Consider the following 13204-nt stretch of genomic DNA (forward strand, 5'->3'; position numbering starts at 1 on the left):
GGAATATTCTGGAGCAGTCAATAAATTTAGAAACACTTTGAAACAAAAAGCACATATTTTTCTGTTACCACAGACAAACGGATGTAACACTTGTTATTTTAATATCGTTCTCGTATTTAGGATTAGTTTAAAATGATAGATTTTTCACGCATCTGTAATGCGCGTTTGAACCGAAAGAAATTGTTGTTTTCAAGCGCTTTGATATTTGATTTTACACTAAAGTCGGTTTTTAAGCGGGAGATACGTACCGTGTATCTTGAAATGCCCGTTAAACTGCGTAAATCTAGATAACCGCGGAAAAAACAACTTCAACGAAAATCGGGTTTGCCCAATTTTTGCTTATGTCCGCATATTAAAACTTCGGGAACAATCCGATAGATAAGGAAATTGTTTTCCCAATTTTTTGCCGGCCATTGGTGGGAAATGGTATCCCTTTTTTCTGCGGATTTTTGGGATTTGCGTTTGTTCACGCCGTTTTTCAAAAAAGTTGAGAGCCGAGACAAAACAATTTTTGTGGAAGTTGTTTTTATGTGGTACGTATCTCCCGAGTACAAATCAACTTCAGTGTAAAGAAATGTCGTAAGAGGATCATCCATAAATTACGTAACGCTTGAACGGGGAGGGGTGAGGGAGAAGTGTGACGATCCATATACAATTTCAGATGTTTCATATGAAAAGTGTGACGTAGGGGGGAGGGGGGTTGAAAATTTCCCGTTACGTAATTAATGGATCTTTCATAAGAGCAAACGTAATAAAGGAATAAAACATGACCCAAAAAGTATAACCATAGCTACGCCCTACGTCTTTTTGTATGTGGTGATAATCTATCGCTCACATCATTAAATGGGTTTTCAATTGCGACATTCTACAAATCTCTCCAACACTCTTCTTCTTTGTGCTAAATGTGCTTGATGGAGAAGCAAAATATTCTCCAGCTGACAAAATCCATGTTTTTGCATTTGTATTTGTTGCGAGATCAACACTCTGAAAAACGCTTTCAGTATGTCATAGCTCGCTTTGATCGCCGCTTCACTTCGCTTTGCTTATCTCCAACCTCTTCGCTTCGCTTCTCTTCGCTCCCAGTATGTCATCAGCCTTAGATTCACCTCCGTCGTGAAAGCCCTCACCCGACCGTCTACAAGAAGTTGGCGGACCTCTTCCGCCAACTTCTTGTAGGCGGCGCCCTTTTGCGAGACGCCCCGCTTCAGCTCGAGGATCATCTCGCCCATCCGGGTACGTCTTATTCGACGTACGTCGGCGCCGAGTTCACCGAGCTTGACGTCACTCCTCATCTCCTTCAAGACGTCCGAGTACTTAGCCTCGTCCGCTGTGATGACTAGAGCATCGCCCCTGGAGCGATTGGCGCCTACCCTAGAGTTCTTGCTACCCGCATTCGCCTGGGCCTTTTTTTCGGCCCTTGACGTCTTCGGTTTCCTCTTGTTCTTGACCGGGGTCCAGGAGGCGTCATCCCCCTCTATTTCCCTGGTCTGGTGCGGCTGAGAGCTCTCAGCCTGCCGTAACCCCTTACCACCGTCTTTCCTGGGTGGACGGACCTTTCTAGGTACTTCCTCCCCCGGTTTTGGAGGTACCTGGCCGGGGTTCAGCTTCCCAGCCTCACTACCCTTGTTCGGGGTAGTAACCCTCCGCGTTTTGGAGCGGCCCCCAGGGAGCTCATCCCCTGGAGACTGTCTCCCCCGTTTTTGTGTCTGCTCCGTTGGAGCAGTCACACCCGACGTACCCGCAAATACTTGAGCCTCAGTCTGGGTAGACTTTGGTACCACCGTCTTCGCTGGCACGCCTTCGGTCGATTCGACCTTGCCCGAGTCCGCGAATCCTTGGGTCTCAGTCTGGGTAGCCCTCATCTCCACGGATTTCACGGGTTTACACTTGGCCGTCCCGACCGCCTTCTCCAGCTTGGCGTCCAGCATCGACTTTCGATGTTTCTGCAAGCTCCTCTTGAGGTCCTTACTGATATTATGCTTCGATGACGCAAAGTCGATGATGGCGTCCAGCTTTTCCGTCGCCACCTCGAAGGCCGAAAGCCCATCGCATTTGCGGTTCATCGCCTCCACAAGCCATGGGCCGTCAATAATCCCTACCGGCGTTTTTTTAGCCGAGATGAAGGTTAAGTGATCCACGCTGGCGCTGGCACTGAGCTGCCGACTATTGCCACTGGCCTCCTAGGCGGAGACCTGAACAACCCACCTCTTGCGAAGGGGTTGTCGCCTACACTACTACCACTAATTGAAGAATTGACTTGGTTTTCCATTTTGGTCCCACGAGTTGCTCGGGAAAAGAGGGCCACCACGCCAGAGCCCAGCATGACGCGGTAAGGGACAATTACTGTGGAGGGTGCCCAGGTACCCCACAGGCTCCGTTATAGGCCTAGCTTATTATTTCACCCCCCTGGCCATGAACCCCTCGGCACGGGTCGCTTGACGCCTTAAGATTAGGGGTTAGGGACGATGGTCCCGGTCAGTGGCAGTGGCAGTGGCCATGGGGAGGGGTCGTCAAGCCCTTGGACAAGGTCCCTGCTGCCCCTATGTGTGTGTATGTGTGTGTGTGTGTGTGCGCACCCGCCCAAAAAAAATGTCACTTATTTTTAAGGTACTTATCCTTAACCGATTTACTCGCAACAAGGTCAGATCGGACTATGGGCTCGGAGATTATGGCCAAAATACCACCTTTTTATTGAAAAATTGAGCAAAAAAATGTCACTCATTTTTCAGGCACTTATCCTTAACCGATTTACTCGCAACAACAATCGGACTATGGGCTCAAGAGTAATGGCCAAAATACCATTTTAATTATGATTAATTATTTTAGAGCGTCTTAGGGGAAATGCTACAAGGTTTAAAAGACTATTATTCTTCCATTTACTTCCACTATTCACTTTTTATGTATCAACAAACAGATACGTATTTCGTTTCCTACTTGGAAACTTCTTCAGTGTTTGTTATCGACTAAAATAACAAACACTGAAGAAGTTTCCAAGTAGGAAACGAAATACGATACATAAAAAGTAAATAGTGGAAATAAATGGAAGAATAATAGTCTTTTAAATCCTTGTACCATTTTTATAAAGGCACCATCACCGCTAGGTGGATTAATCGGGGTTTTTAAATTCATATCAAACATGTAGTTTTCTCTGTGGACTTTATTTTTGATACTACAAGCGTTGAGTTTTGCTACTTTTTATTCATACGACCCATTGTATTGAAAAGGCAAGTCTTCTTCTTATTGGCATTACATACCCACACTGGGACAGAGCCGCATCGCAGCTTAGTGTTCATTAAGCACTTCCACAGTTATTAACTACGAGGTTTCTAAGCCAGGTTACCATTTTTGTATTCGTATATCATGAGGCTAACACGATGATACTTTTATTCCCAGGGAAGTCGACACAATTTATAATCTGAAAATTGCCTAGACCGGCACCGGGAATCGAACCCAGTCACCCTCAGCATGGTCTTGCTTTGTAGCCGTGCGTCTTACCGCACGACTAATGAGGGCCCCAAGAAAAGTCAAGTAGGCAGCAATAAGAGAGAATTGTCCAAAATTTTAATCATCAGAAACTCTCAAGGTTTCAAAAATTTTGGTTTCAATTGATGTAAATAATTTATGTTTGATACGTCTATTAATAACAATGGCGACCCCATCACAGGCGCTGTCAAGACGATCATTTCTGTAGATAAAATAATTTGGATCTCCTTTGATGGAGAGTCCAGTTTTAAATATGTTTCAGTTACAATGACAATATGCTCAATAACTCATCTTCCTTACTCTCTAAAGAGCGGGCATTCCAATTAGTGTTTTTTTGTGTGAACTTTATACCAACCTAAACAGCTCCAGTTTTGTTATTTGCTTTGCTTTGTGAAAGGCATTCCCAGAAATTGGATTTCTGATTGCTGCCACAATTAGCGCACTTGAGTTTATTGGAATTACTGGGCATGCGTCCTTAGCGTGAAAGGTTCCACTACAAATCATGCATTTAGCATCCGTGTGGTTTGTGGTAATGTTTGGTTCCATAACCCCACTTTTGGGTCTTAGGGGTCGTACACTTATTACGTAAGCAAATTTTCTGGGTTTTTCGACCCCCCCCCTCCCCCCATGCAGTGGCGTTTCCCTAACCTCAATCTACCTGTGCACTGAGTTTAAATTTAAGGAATTGGTGTGCGAAAATGACTAGAATAACTAGAATTTGATTGGAATGCTAATATCATCTTCCAAACTTGGACGTACATGTTCATGATAGCATTAGAGGCGAAAGTATAGAATTGATAGTTCCGTTAGGATACTGCAGGCATGAAGAATGTTTTTATAGAAGTCGATTTGAAAGCGAGCGGAGAGCAATATTTGTGATGGCACATATCGCACGACCTTATATATATTGCCCTCCGCTCGCTTTCAAATCGACTTCTATAAAAACATTCTTCATGCCTGCCGTATCCTAACGGAACTATCAATTCTATACTTTCGCCTCTAATGCTATCATGAACATGTACGTCCAAGTTTGGAAGATGATATTAGCATTTCCATATCATTGTAAATCGTTTAACTTCACGTAGAAGTAACACACACAAAATCATTAATTTAGTAGAATTTGATTAGTATAAACGACTCTGATTATTTCCTTTCCCATTTGGGCTGTCAAAATATCAAAATTTTCACTTTTTGGGTCAGTGCACAGGTAAAAAGTTACGCGACGCCACTGCCCCCATGTAAGATTTTTTTCATACAAATGAATTTTTATTTATATGGAGCGTAAGATATTGACCGACCCCCCCCCTCCCCCCATAAGTGCCTACGTAATATGTGTACGGCCCCTTACGGCACTGAGTGGGGTTTTGGAAATTTACCCCGGGCCTGCGGATATGTTCCCATGTAACACGGACATGGGACACAATACAGACCTTTAACAAACTTTTCATATTATTTAGCTCACTTTTGTTGAAGTATAGAATCCCCTGGGCTAGAGGAAGATTCGATTTGTTCAATTTCGCCATGAATCAATTCGAACTGATTGCTCAGTTCGATAAGAGAAAAATTATCCTCAATGTTACAGTGAGAAGCAGGGATTGAATTCTAAAGAGAGTGAACAAGTCTCTCACTTATCATTCACTGTATACATATACGATATGTAGCATACCGCGAGAGAATTTTTTCGCAAGCTGTCATGATAGAGAACTGATTCGGGAGGCTATACCCCATGATAAAATTATTTTAGAAAGCTCCAAATGCGGGGAGCACTAGCTCTGATGATGCATTTCAACTTGTTCTACACAGCTGTGCAGTAACCAACACGAAATGAGCGAAAACAAAGCGAGAATCATAATTTTTCTGTGGGGGCTTCCTATCCGATTCTGTTTTTTTTCACACTTGTATACAAGTTTGATAAAGTTGTTATCATGGCTTGTTATGATTCGGAACAGTTTTGCCTCTCTTTTATCGTTGTTCGTTATCTATTGGGAGCGATTTCTGCAAACCCTGGTGAGAAGGAATATCTGAAGTCTCCAGCTTCCTTCTATTTTTTTCGCGTTTTGGCAGGACGGTCTTGAAACCTTATTTCTTTGAAGAAAATAAAGAATTCAGAGATTCCCCCTTCCACATGTTTTTGTTAATACTCATTGCTGGATACTTGACCTTCTTAGAGTTTTTTTTTCAGAACGGTGTCCTTACAGGATTAACAGCGCTCGTCGAGATTTTACTTCCGCGAGCGGGTCCAACGTAAATGAAGGCACGGGTCCAAGCAAAGATCGTAACGGGATCGAAAAATGTATTAGAGGGTAACCACTTCCTTCGGTGGGGTTTGATCCCTCAGCCCGCTCTTGCATGAGTATATGTAGTTTGTGTGGCAAGTACAATGGATACACTATGCCCACCCGAAAACATCCTAGACCGGACTTTTCTCACAAGGCTAACTGGAGACCCCATATTACTTTATAGGACTTACAAATATAACACCGAGCCCCCGGTTAGTCATACAAGCAACAAGCTCATCATGCTGCTTTATAATGTTTGCACCACAATTTATTCAATAATTTACCCATCGACTTCCAATCAGCCATCCCCTTGATATTTGTTTCTTTAAATTCGGTAGTTGTTCTGTTCGTTAAAAATTAAAAAAAAAAATGCTAATGAAGAAATTTGCCTTCTCCTGCCCCTTTACAGAAGAAGTTCAATCACTCAAAGATTCAGAGAGCAAACTCAAACAACAGTATGCCGAATCTCAACGCCGAGAACGGATCCTCGCTCGACGGCTCGCCGTCAAGGAGCAAGAAATGCAGGACTTTGCCGTAAGTTTGAGTAACGTTGTGTTACTCACGTTTCGTCATTTCTCCGCAAAAATGTACGTCACCTTCGCCTTTTCTCGCCAACCTTTCACAGAGTCAAATTGCCGAACTTAAGACTGCCCAGGCCCCGGCTCAAGCTGCGCTTCGATCCGCCCTGCTCGACCCCGCCGTCAACATACTCTTTCAGAAGCTCAAAAATGAACTCCAGCAGACCAAGGCCAAACTGGAGGAGACACAGAATGAGCTGTCGGCGTGGAAGTTCACGCCGGATTCCAACACGGGCAAACGGCTGATGGCCAAGTGCCGGCTGCTGTACCAGGAGAACGAAGAGCTCGGCAAGATGACCTCGAACGGGCGGCTGGCCAAGTTGGAGGGCGAACTGGCCCTCCAGAAGAGCTACAACGAGGAAGTGAAGAAATCACAACTGGGTAAGTTGAACCGAGGGGTGGATTTTTAGGCGGGTTGGTAGTGTGCTGTTAGAGTTTTACGTATCTTTGACCCGAGAAAACCATTTGGTTAGCAAATGTATTAGTAAAATGCTGATATTATGAGACATTCCGGATTATTTGAGGGCATATCAAAAATGCATTTTTTTTTGGCCGCAGTTTATGGAATTTCATTTATATGAAATTCATATGTTTTACAGAAACTATAGCTTTTTCTGAATTGATTTATATATTGATCTCATGGATCGATTTACAAAAACCTGAGATATGGCCGTTTTCATGAAATCTGTGAAACCGGTTCTGAGTTAAGTAGCCATATTTTTACTTTCTTCAGATAATATCAGTATGGGTATCAAATTTCATGATTTTCAAAGGCCATAACAATGCAATGATGAAAATGGGCTAATGAGTTAAAGATTGCATTCTTTAAACTTTTTTTAAGTTCTTTATTTTTTCTGTGTAGTTTTCTTCGAAATAAGTCAAGAAGTTTCAGACCTTTACATTGTTGCGTTAAAAAAAATGTAATAAATTTGGAAGTGCGATTCGGATCATATTTGTGGTTATTCTGCGTCTCGTATGAGGTGAGGCGTTTCGAATGAAGTGAAAATTGTCGATACCTCCCATTTAAATTAAAGCCTAAAATTTTGAACATATCGACATTTCTCGGGTAGTTATTCAAAAGGACGTATGTGATTTTGTAAACAAAGATTCAAACGTCGATATGTCTAAACTGATGGCACTCCCACGAAAACCAATACCACCAACAGGTAGCCGAAGGCTTCCCCTATCTGTCTGTGGTGATGGTTTGCGTGGGAGTCGGATTGGACAAATCGACGTTTCAATCTTTGTTTACAAAATCACATACGTCCTTTTGAATAACTACCCGAGAAATGTCGATATGTTCAAATTTTTAGGCTACTAGACCATCTTTGGGCAATGACAAACACATCAACAACAGGAAACGACATTTGTTTTGTTGTTGTTTTTCATAGCAACGAGCTTTTTTGGATCTAGTACCCATTTCAATTTTCCTTCTATTCTCAATCTCTTCAATATCGAGATGCGCAGAGGCGACTGTATATGCTTCGATGCATCATTTTCTTCATAACTTTTAAACGCAACGGCCGATTGTTACTTACTTGATACTTGATGGGCTACAGCTCTTCATCGATGAACCTACGCCGAATGAAGTATCCTTCTCCACTGGACTCAATCCTGAGCCAATCACTTCAAGTCGCCCTGAACGTTGAGCGCCCTCAGATCCTCTTCTACCGCAAACAGCCATCGTGTATGCAGTCTTTCACGAAGCCTACGGCTTCAAGAGTGCATCACCCTGCTTAAATCCATCTAATGTAACAAATGATGTCGATATTTCATTCGCAGCCCTTACAATTGTTTTCGATTCGCCCAACCTTACACGAATCAACCGTATCAGTTTTGCTAGAAAATCATGTACTAGCTTAATTTGCCATAATACGTACGCCGCCCGCCTTGAAATCGATAAACAGATGATGTCTCTGTGTTTTGTACTTCCAAAATTTATGGAGGATTATTTGTCTCAGGGTAAACATCCGTCGTTGATTGGCCCTCACGAAAACTTGTCTGGTATTCGCCGACGAAGGACTCTTCAAGCGGTCTCAATTTATTGAAAAGGATACGGGACATAATTCTGTATGCCGAATTAAGGAGGGTTATTCCTCGGTAATTGGCGCACTCCAGTCTGTGCCCTCTGTGTACTTAACCTACCTGGATACCTGGTTGGCTACAACGTCGATACACCTATGCCTGGTGTATTGCAGAGCTCCATAATCGTCGGTCTTGGGCGATGTTCCTCCAGTTTCCCCGAACGTTCAGGGTCCCCAGGTCCGATTTCACCACTTGCAGCCAACGTGTTCGAACTATTTCAGAATTTTGTTTCAGTTTCTTTCAGAATTTTGTACGCAGCACTTTTCGCTCGAAAATCCCGAAAGCTCTCCGGTCGGCCTCTTTTAACGTCCATGCTTCATGTCCATAAAGGGCCACTGGTAGAATCAGAGTTTTGTATAGAGCAAATTTCGTTTCCGTCTTCATGTTGCAGTACCTAAGCTGGTTACGTAATCCGTAGAAGGCCCTTTTCGCGGCAGAAATACGTCTTTTCACTTCACGGGAAACGTCATTGTCACATGTCACAAGCGTTCCAAGGTAAACAAATTCTTCAACAACTTCAAATACATCCCTATCAAGCACTACCTCTGCCCCAAAACCACTAGGTCTTCTCCTATCTCTACCTGCCACCATATACTTTGTCTTGGTAGAGTTGATGGTTAAGCCTATCCTCGCCGTCTCCCTCTTCAGTGGGACAAAAGCCGCCACTACTGCTTTGCGATCGATTCCAATAAGGTCGATGTTGGCGGAAAGCCCAGGAGCATATGCGACCGTGTGATGATAGTGCCGCTCCTCTGCACGCCTGATCTCCTAATAGCGCCTGCGAGTGCAATGTTGAACAATAAATTCGAAAGTGCATTCCCATGCTTCAATCCGTCTAAGGTTACAAACGAGGTTGACACTTCGTCTGCAATCCGAATACTTGATTTCGAGCCATCCAGCGTTGTACGTATCAGTCTAATCAGTTTCGCCGGAAAACCATGTTCGGACATTATCTGCCACAGCTGATTTCTCTTCACTGAATCGTACGCTGCGTTGAAATCAATGAACAGATGGTGAGTCTGCACGTTGTACTTTCGGAATTTATCAATGATCACCCGCAGGCTAAATATCTGATCCGTCGTTGATCGGCCCTCACGGAAACCTGCCTGGTATTCGCCGACGAAGGACTTCTCAAGCGGCCTCAGTCTGTTGAACAGGATACGCGACAGGATTTTGTACGCCGAGTTCAGAAGGGTGATTCCTCTGTAACACACTCTAGTCTGTGCCCTTTCTTATAGATTAAGCATATGAGGCCATCCAATCAGCAGGCAGGCAGTTCTTCATCCTCCCATATACTCTGGATAATGTGGTGGATTGATTGATGCAGCTGCTCACTTCCGTGTTTGAGAAGCTCGACCGGGATCTCGTCCTTCACAACAGCTTTACTGTTTTTCAGCTCGTTTAGAGCCTTCTTAACCTCGTCCAGCGTTGGTGGTTCCACAGCTTGACCGTCGCCGATTATGTTCATGCTGCCCCTTAATACCCCTTCATTTTCACCGTTCAACAAATCTTCAACAAGCGCTCCTTCCACCTGGCTGCCACCATAGTCTTGTCTGTCAGCAAATTCCCCTCTCGGTCATGGCACATGGCAGGTACTGGCGCAATCTTATGCCGCGCGCTATTGACAGTTGCGTAAAATCTCCGCATATTGTTTCTATCCATGTTCTCCTGCGCTTCAGCTATCATTTTCTCTTCGTGTTGCCTTTTTTTCTGCGATGGATTCGTTTCTCTTCTACCCTTGCTACACTATACCGTATCGTCGCTTTCGCGACGTCGGTCAACCGGGCGGGTTCCGAGCCCGAGGACGGAAAGGGGTCCTCGTCAAGGCTGGGGCAGGCGTAGGCACCGCGTCAACAAGTCCCTCTGTGTGTTAACGAATAGACCCTGTCGCAGAGAGGTCAATTTGGGGTGCACGTGGCATTATCATTCTTAATACCAGTCGTGCAGAGGGAAGCAGGCGCAAGTCGACCCTTCCCACCTTCCGAGGACATAGGGCGTGGTAAGGCCACCTGGAAGGCCGGCAATGCGCTGGCACGATACCATGGTGTTCTTCTAAAAAAGCGAATCACGATGTTCGGTGCTGCAAGAACACGCAGCTAACATCAAGGGTGCGTTGTGCACTGGCCCCCCTTTGAAGCATTACTTTCTGGTTGTACCGAAGGGACTATGGGCTTGGCGGCGATGAAAACGGTTTAGCGGGTCGGGGATGTAGTCCTGCCTCCCTCGTTTGCTGTTGGAGGTGGTCCCTAACCCCGCACTTCCTGGACAACCCTGGATGTCTGTTGAGCAGACTTAGGAAGCTTAGGAAGAAAAAAAGACCAGTAGTTTGACCGCAAGAGTGTCCACTACGGTAGTATACTGCCCTATACTCCATCTAGGAGGATAGTAACAGCTACAAAAGTAAACTCCGTTTACCTTTGCTATAACGAAACCCTCATCGTTAGGAGATGAAATTATCTCCTCAATGGGGAACCGCCCGCAAGTCCAGATTGCCACCGATCCGGACTTGTCTGCAACCCAACTGCCGTTTCAAGCAGGGATGCGATATGGGTCGGACAGCAAGGCAACATCAGCTTTACACTCAGTAACCGAGTGTTGTAGCAGCGTTTGCGCTGCATCGCAGTGGTTTAAGTTTAGCTGTATTACTTGCATGTCTGGACCCTTCTAGAGGCCGGAAAGGCCTGTGCACCGGTGAGGTGTCTGTTGTCTGTACCAGGGGGACAGATCAGACACCTCGGTGCAACCTGACAGGTGCGAGCTTTGTGGCCTTCAGTTCCACACCTGCGGCATAGCTTACTACGATCGGGACCCCGACAGTCAAAGGATTTATGACCGTATACGAGGCATTTATATCAGGACTGAGATGGCTGGATTATGCTCAACGAGCATACCGACCAGCCCACCTTCAGCTTAGCCTTATCTAGTACCTTCTTGACATCAGCCAGAGGCACTTGGAATGTGGCAACCTGCATCCCAGCAAAGCTATTACGTAACCGAATCTCGGATTCCTGGAGTTGGACGTTGCACTGATCTCTCAGCGCGTCCACCAGGTTGGATGACCGATACTGGGCATAGGGCTTTCACTTGAACCCCATCACCCAGTACCTCCTCTGTCAACTTTTTATACTCAGCACTCTTCTGAGCAGCATCCCGCTTTAGGACGAGAATTATCTCGCCTTTCCGCGTTCGACGGATGCAGTTGACGTCGCCTTCTAGGCCAGTACGCTTATCGTCGCTCCTCATGGCCTTCAAGACATCGGCAAAGTTTTTATCGTCAGACTTGACAATGATCGCTTCGACTCTGTCTTTCCGCTTACCGTTTCCATTGGAAGGCGCACCACGGGCTCTACCCTTCTTAGGAGATGTAAGCTGCGTTCCACCTGCCGCATTGCCTGCGGCTTCTTTCGCTCGTCGCTTCGGATTCACAAACACAGTCCAACCACTTAGCTTCGGAGTTGCCCCGCTAACGGCCATGCGTTTTTGAAGTTCTGCGGTATGGCTCTCGGTCAACCGCTTCTCATCAGTGAGGCGACGAATCTTTGATTCAGCCTCCTTACTGACCTTCGCCGCCTGGCTTATCGCCAACACCTTTTCCTCAGTAAGAAGGCGAATCTTCCGTTCTGCCTCCTTACTGGCCTCTAGTAGGGACCTCCACTCCGACTTCGCCTCTACCACCACCGTGCAGAGGGTTAGTACGGCCTGTTTGAAGTCCCTACTATATCTACAACGTAATGTTATGTCCGTGATCACCTTCATTTTCTGGCCGCCGCCTTCCTCGTGGCTGGCCATCAACGATTTGATGACCCGGGTTAGATTAGGGCCGTCCATTTTTACCTCAACCGGCACATCCTCAGACCCACCACGAGCCTCCCCGTTGCCTTCCCCCGGTGATCTTTGGGGTGACCTATCAAGGCCATTTCGTCTGGTGAAAGGATTCTCCTTTTTGCCAGACCCGTCATCAACATCCTCAACGGTATTTTTGTTTGAATTTGAAAAAAAAATCATTGCTCTTGGGTCCCTCTTACGGCTGCTGTAGAATTCTGATGAAGTAGTCGCCTATTGTGATCCCATGGTTATCTATATATACCTTGCGGCATGCAGGGAGCAGGAGCCAGATCAGCCCAAGTCAGGAATGTGCATCTGAGCCTACTCCTACGCAGTTGGTCAGACTGGTGGCAGAATTGTACCGCGTGCTATAAGGGCCGCCACGGTTTTACGGGACGGATGACAGCCTGGCCATTACTAAGAGAATAAAATGGCCCGACTACCAGCCCTCGCTTCACAGTATTACAATATCCAAAGACAAAGCCAGTAGACATGCAGCCAGTATGCCATAATCAGGATATCACTGGCGTTAATCCTGATGTGCCCATTGGCACTCCATGGGCTTAAATTCTGCTATCTCTTACATAGGACATCTTCAAATATGTGTTTTATATAAGACAACTTCAATATTATATACATTATCGAAAAAGCTGCTGTAATTTTGTCCTCGACTTAAGTTTAGCATCATTTTACACATCGGATTTGATAGCTATTGCAGGCACTAATCTATAAGATTTTTCAAGTCAACATGTCGGTGGTTATCCGCCTGCAAATTAGATAAAAAGCGTATGGGAATGAACTCTTCGGATCAATCTACCAAACAGAGCCCTAGCTTAATCCATTTTTCTAGCTAAGGCAATAAGTTGTGGTAATTAAGGATTCATCGTATTAGTCCCCGCTACCAACAGCAGTCTCAGAAATAAAACATAATTAATGTTACCTTGCAGACAGTTG

At 45.2% G+C, this 13204-nt stretch overlaps 1 protein-coding gene across 3 annotated transcripts in view; it reads left to right on the plus strand.

Moving 5' to 3' along the window:
- The window catches only part of LOC134225240 (pre-mRNA-splicing regulator female-lethal(2)D), a 56648-nt gene that overhangs the window by 32452 nt on the left and 10992 nt on the right, over nucleotides 1-13204 (plus strand). For all 3 annotated transcript variants that reach the window (XM_062705151.1, XM_062705152.1, XM_062705154.1), the window contains exons 3-4: nucleotides 6172-6296; nucleotides 6388-6721. In XM_062705151.1, the coding sequence (XP_062561135.1) occupies nucleotides 6172-6296; nucleotides 6388-6721 (459 nt within the window). The remainder of the gene's footprint in view (nucleotides 1-6171; nucleotides 6297-6387; nucleotides 6722-13204) is intronic.

The sequence above is a fragment of the Armigeres subalbatus genome, chromosome 3 (assembly GCF_024139115.2).
Source record: "Armigeres subalbatus isolate Guangzhou_Male chromosome 3, GZ_Asu_2, whole genome shotgun sequence".
Classification (NCBI taxonomy): Eukaryota; Metazoa; Arthropoda; class Insecta; order Diptera; family Culicidae; genus Armigeres; species Armigeres subalbatus.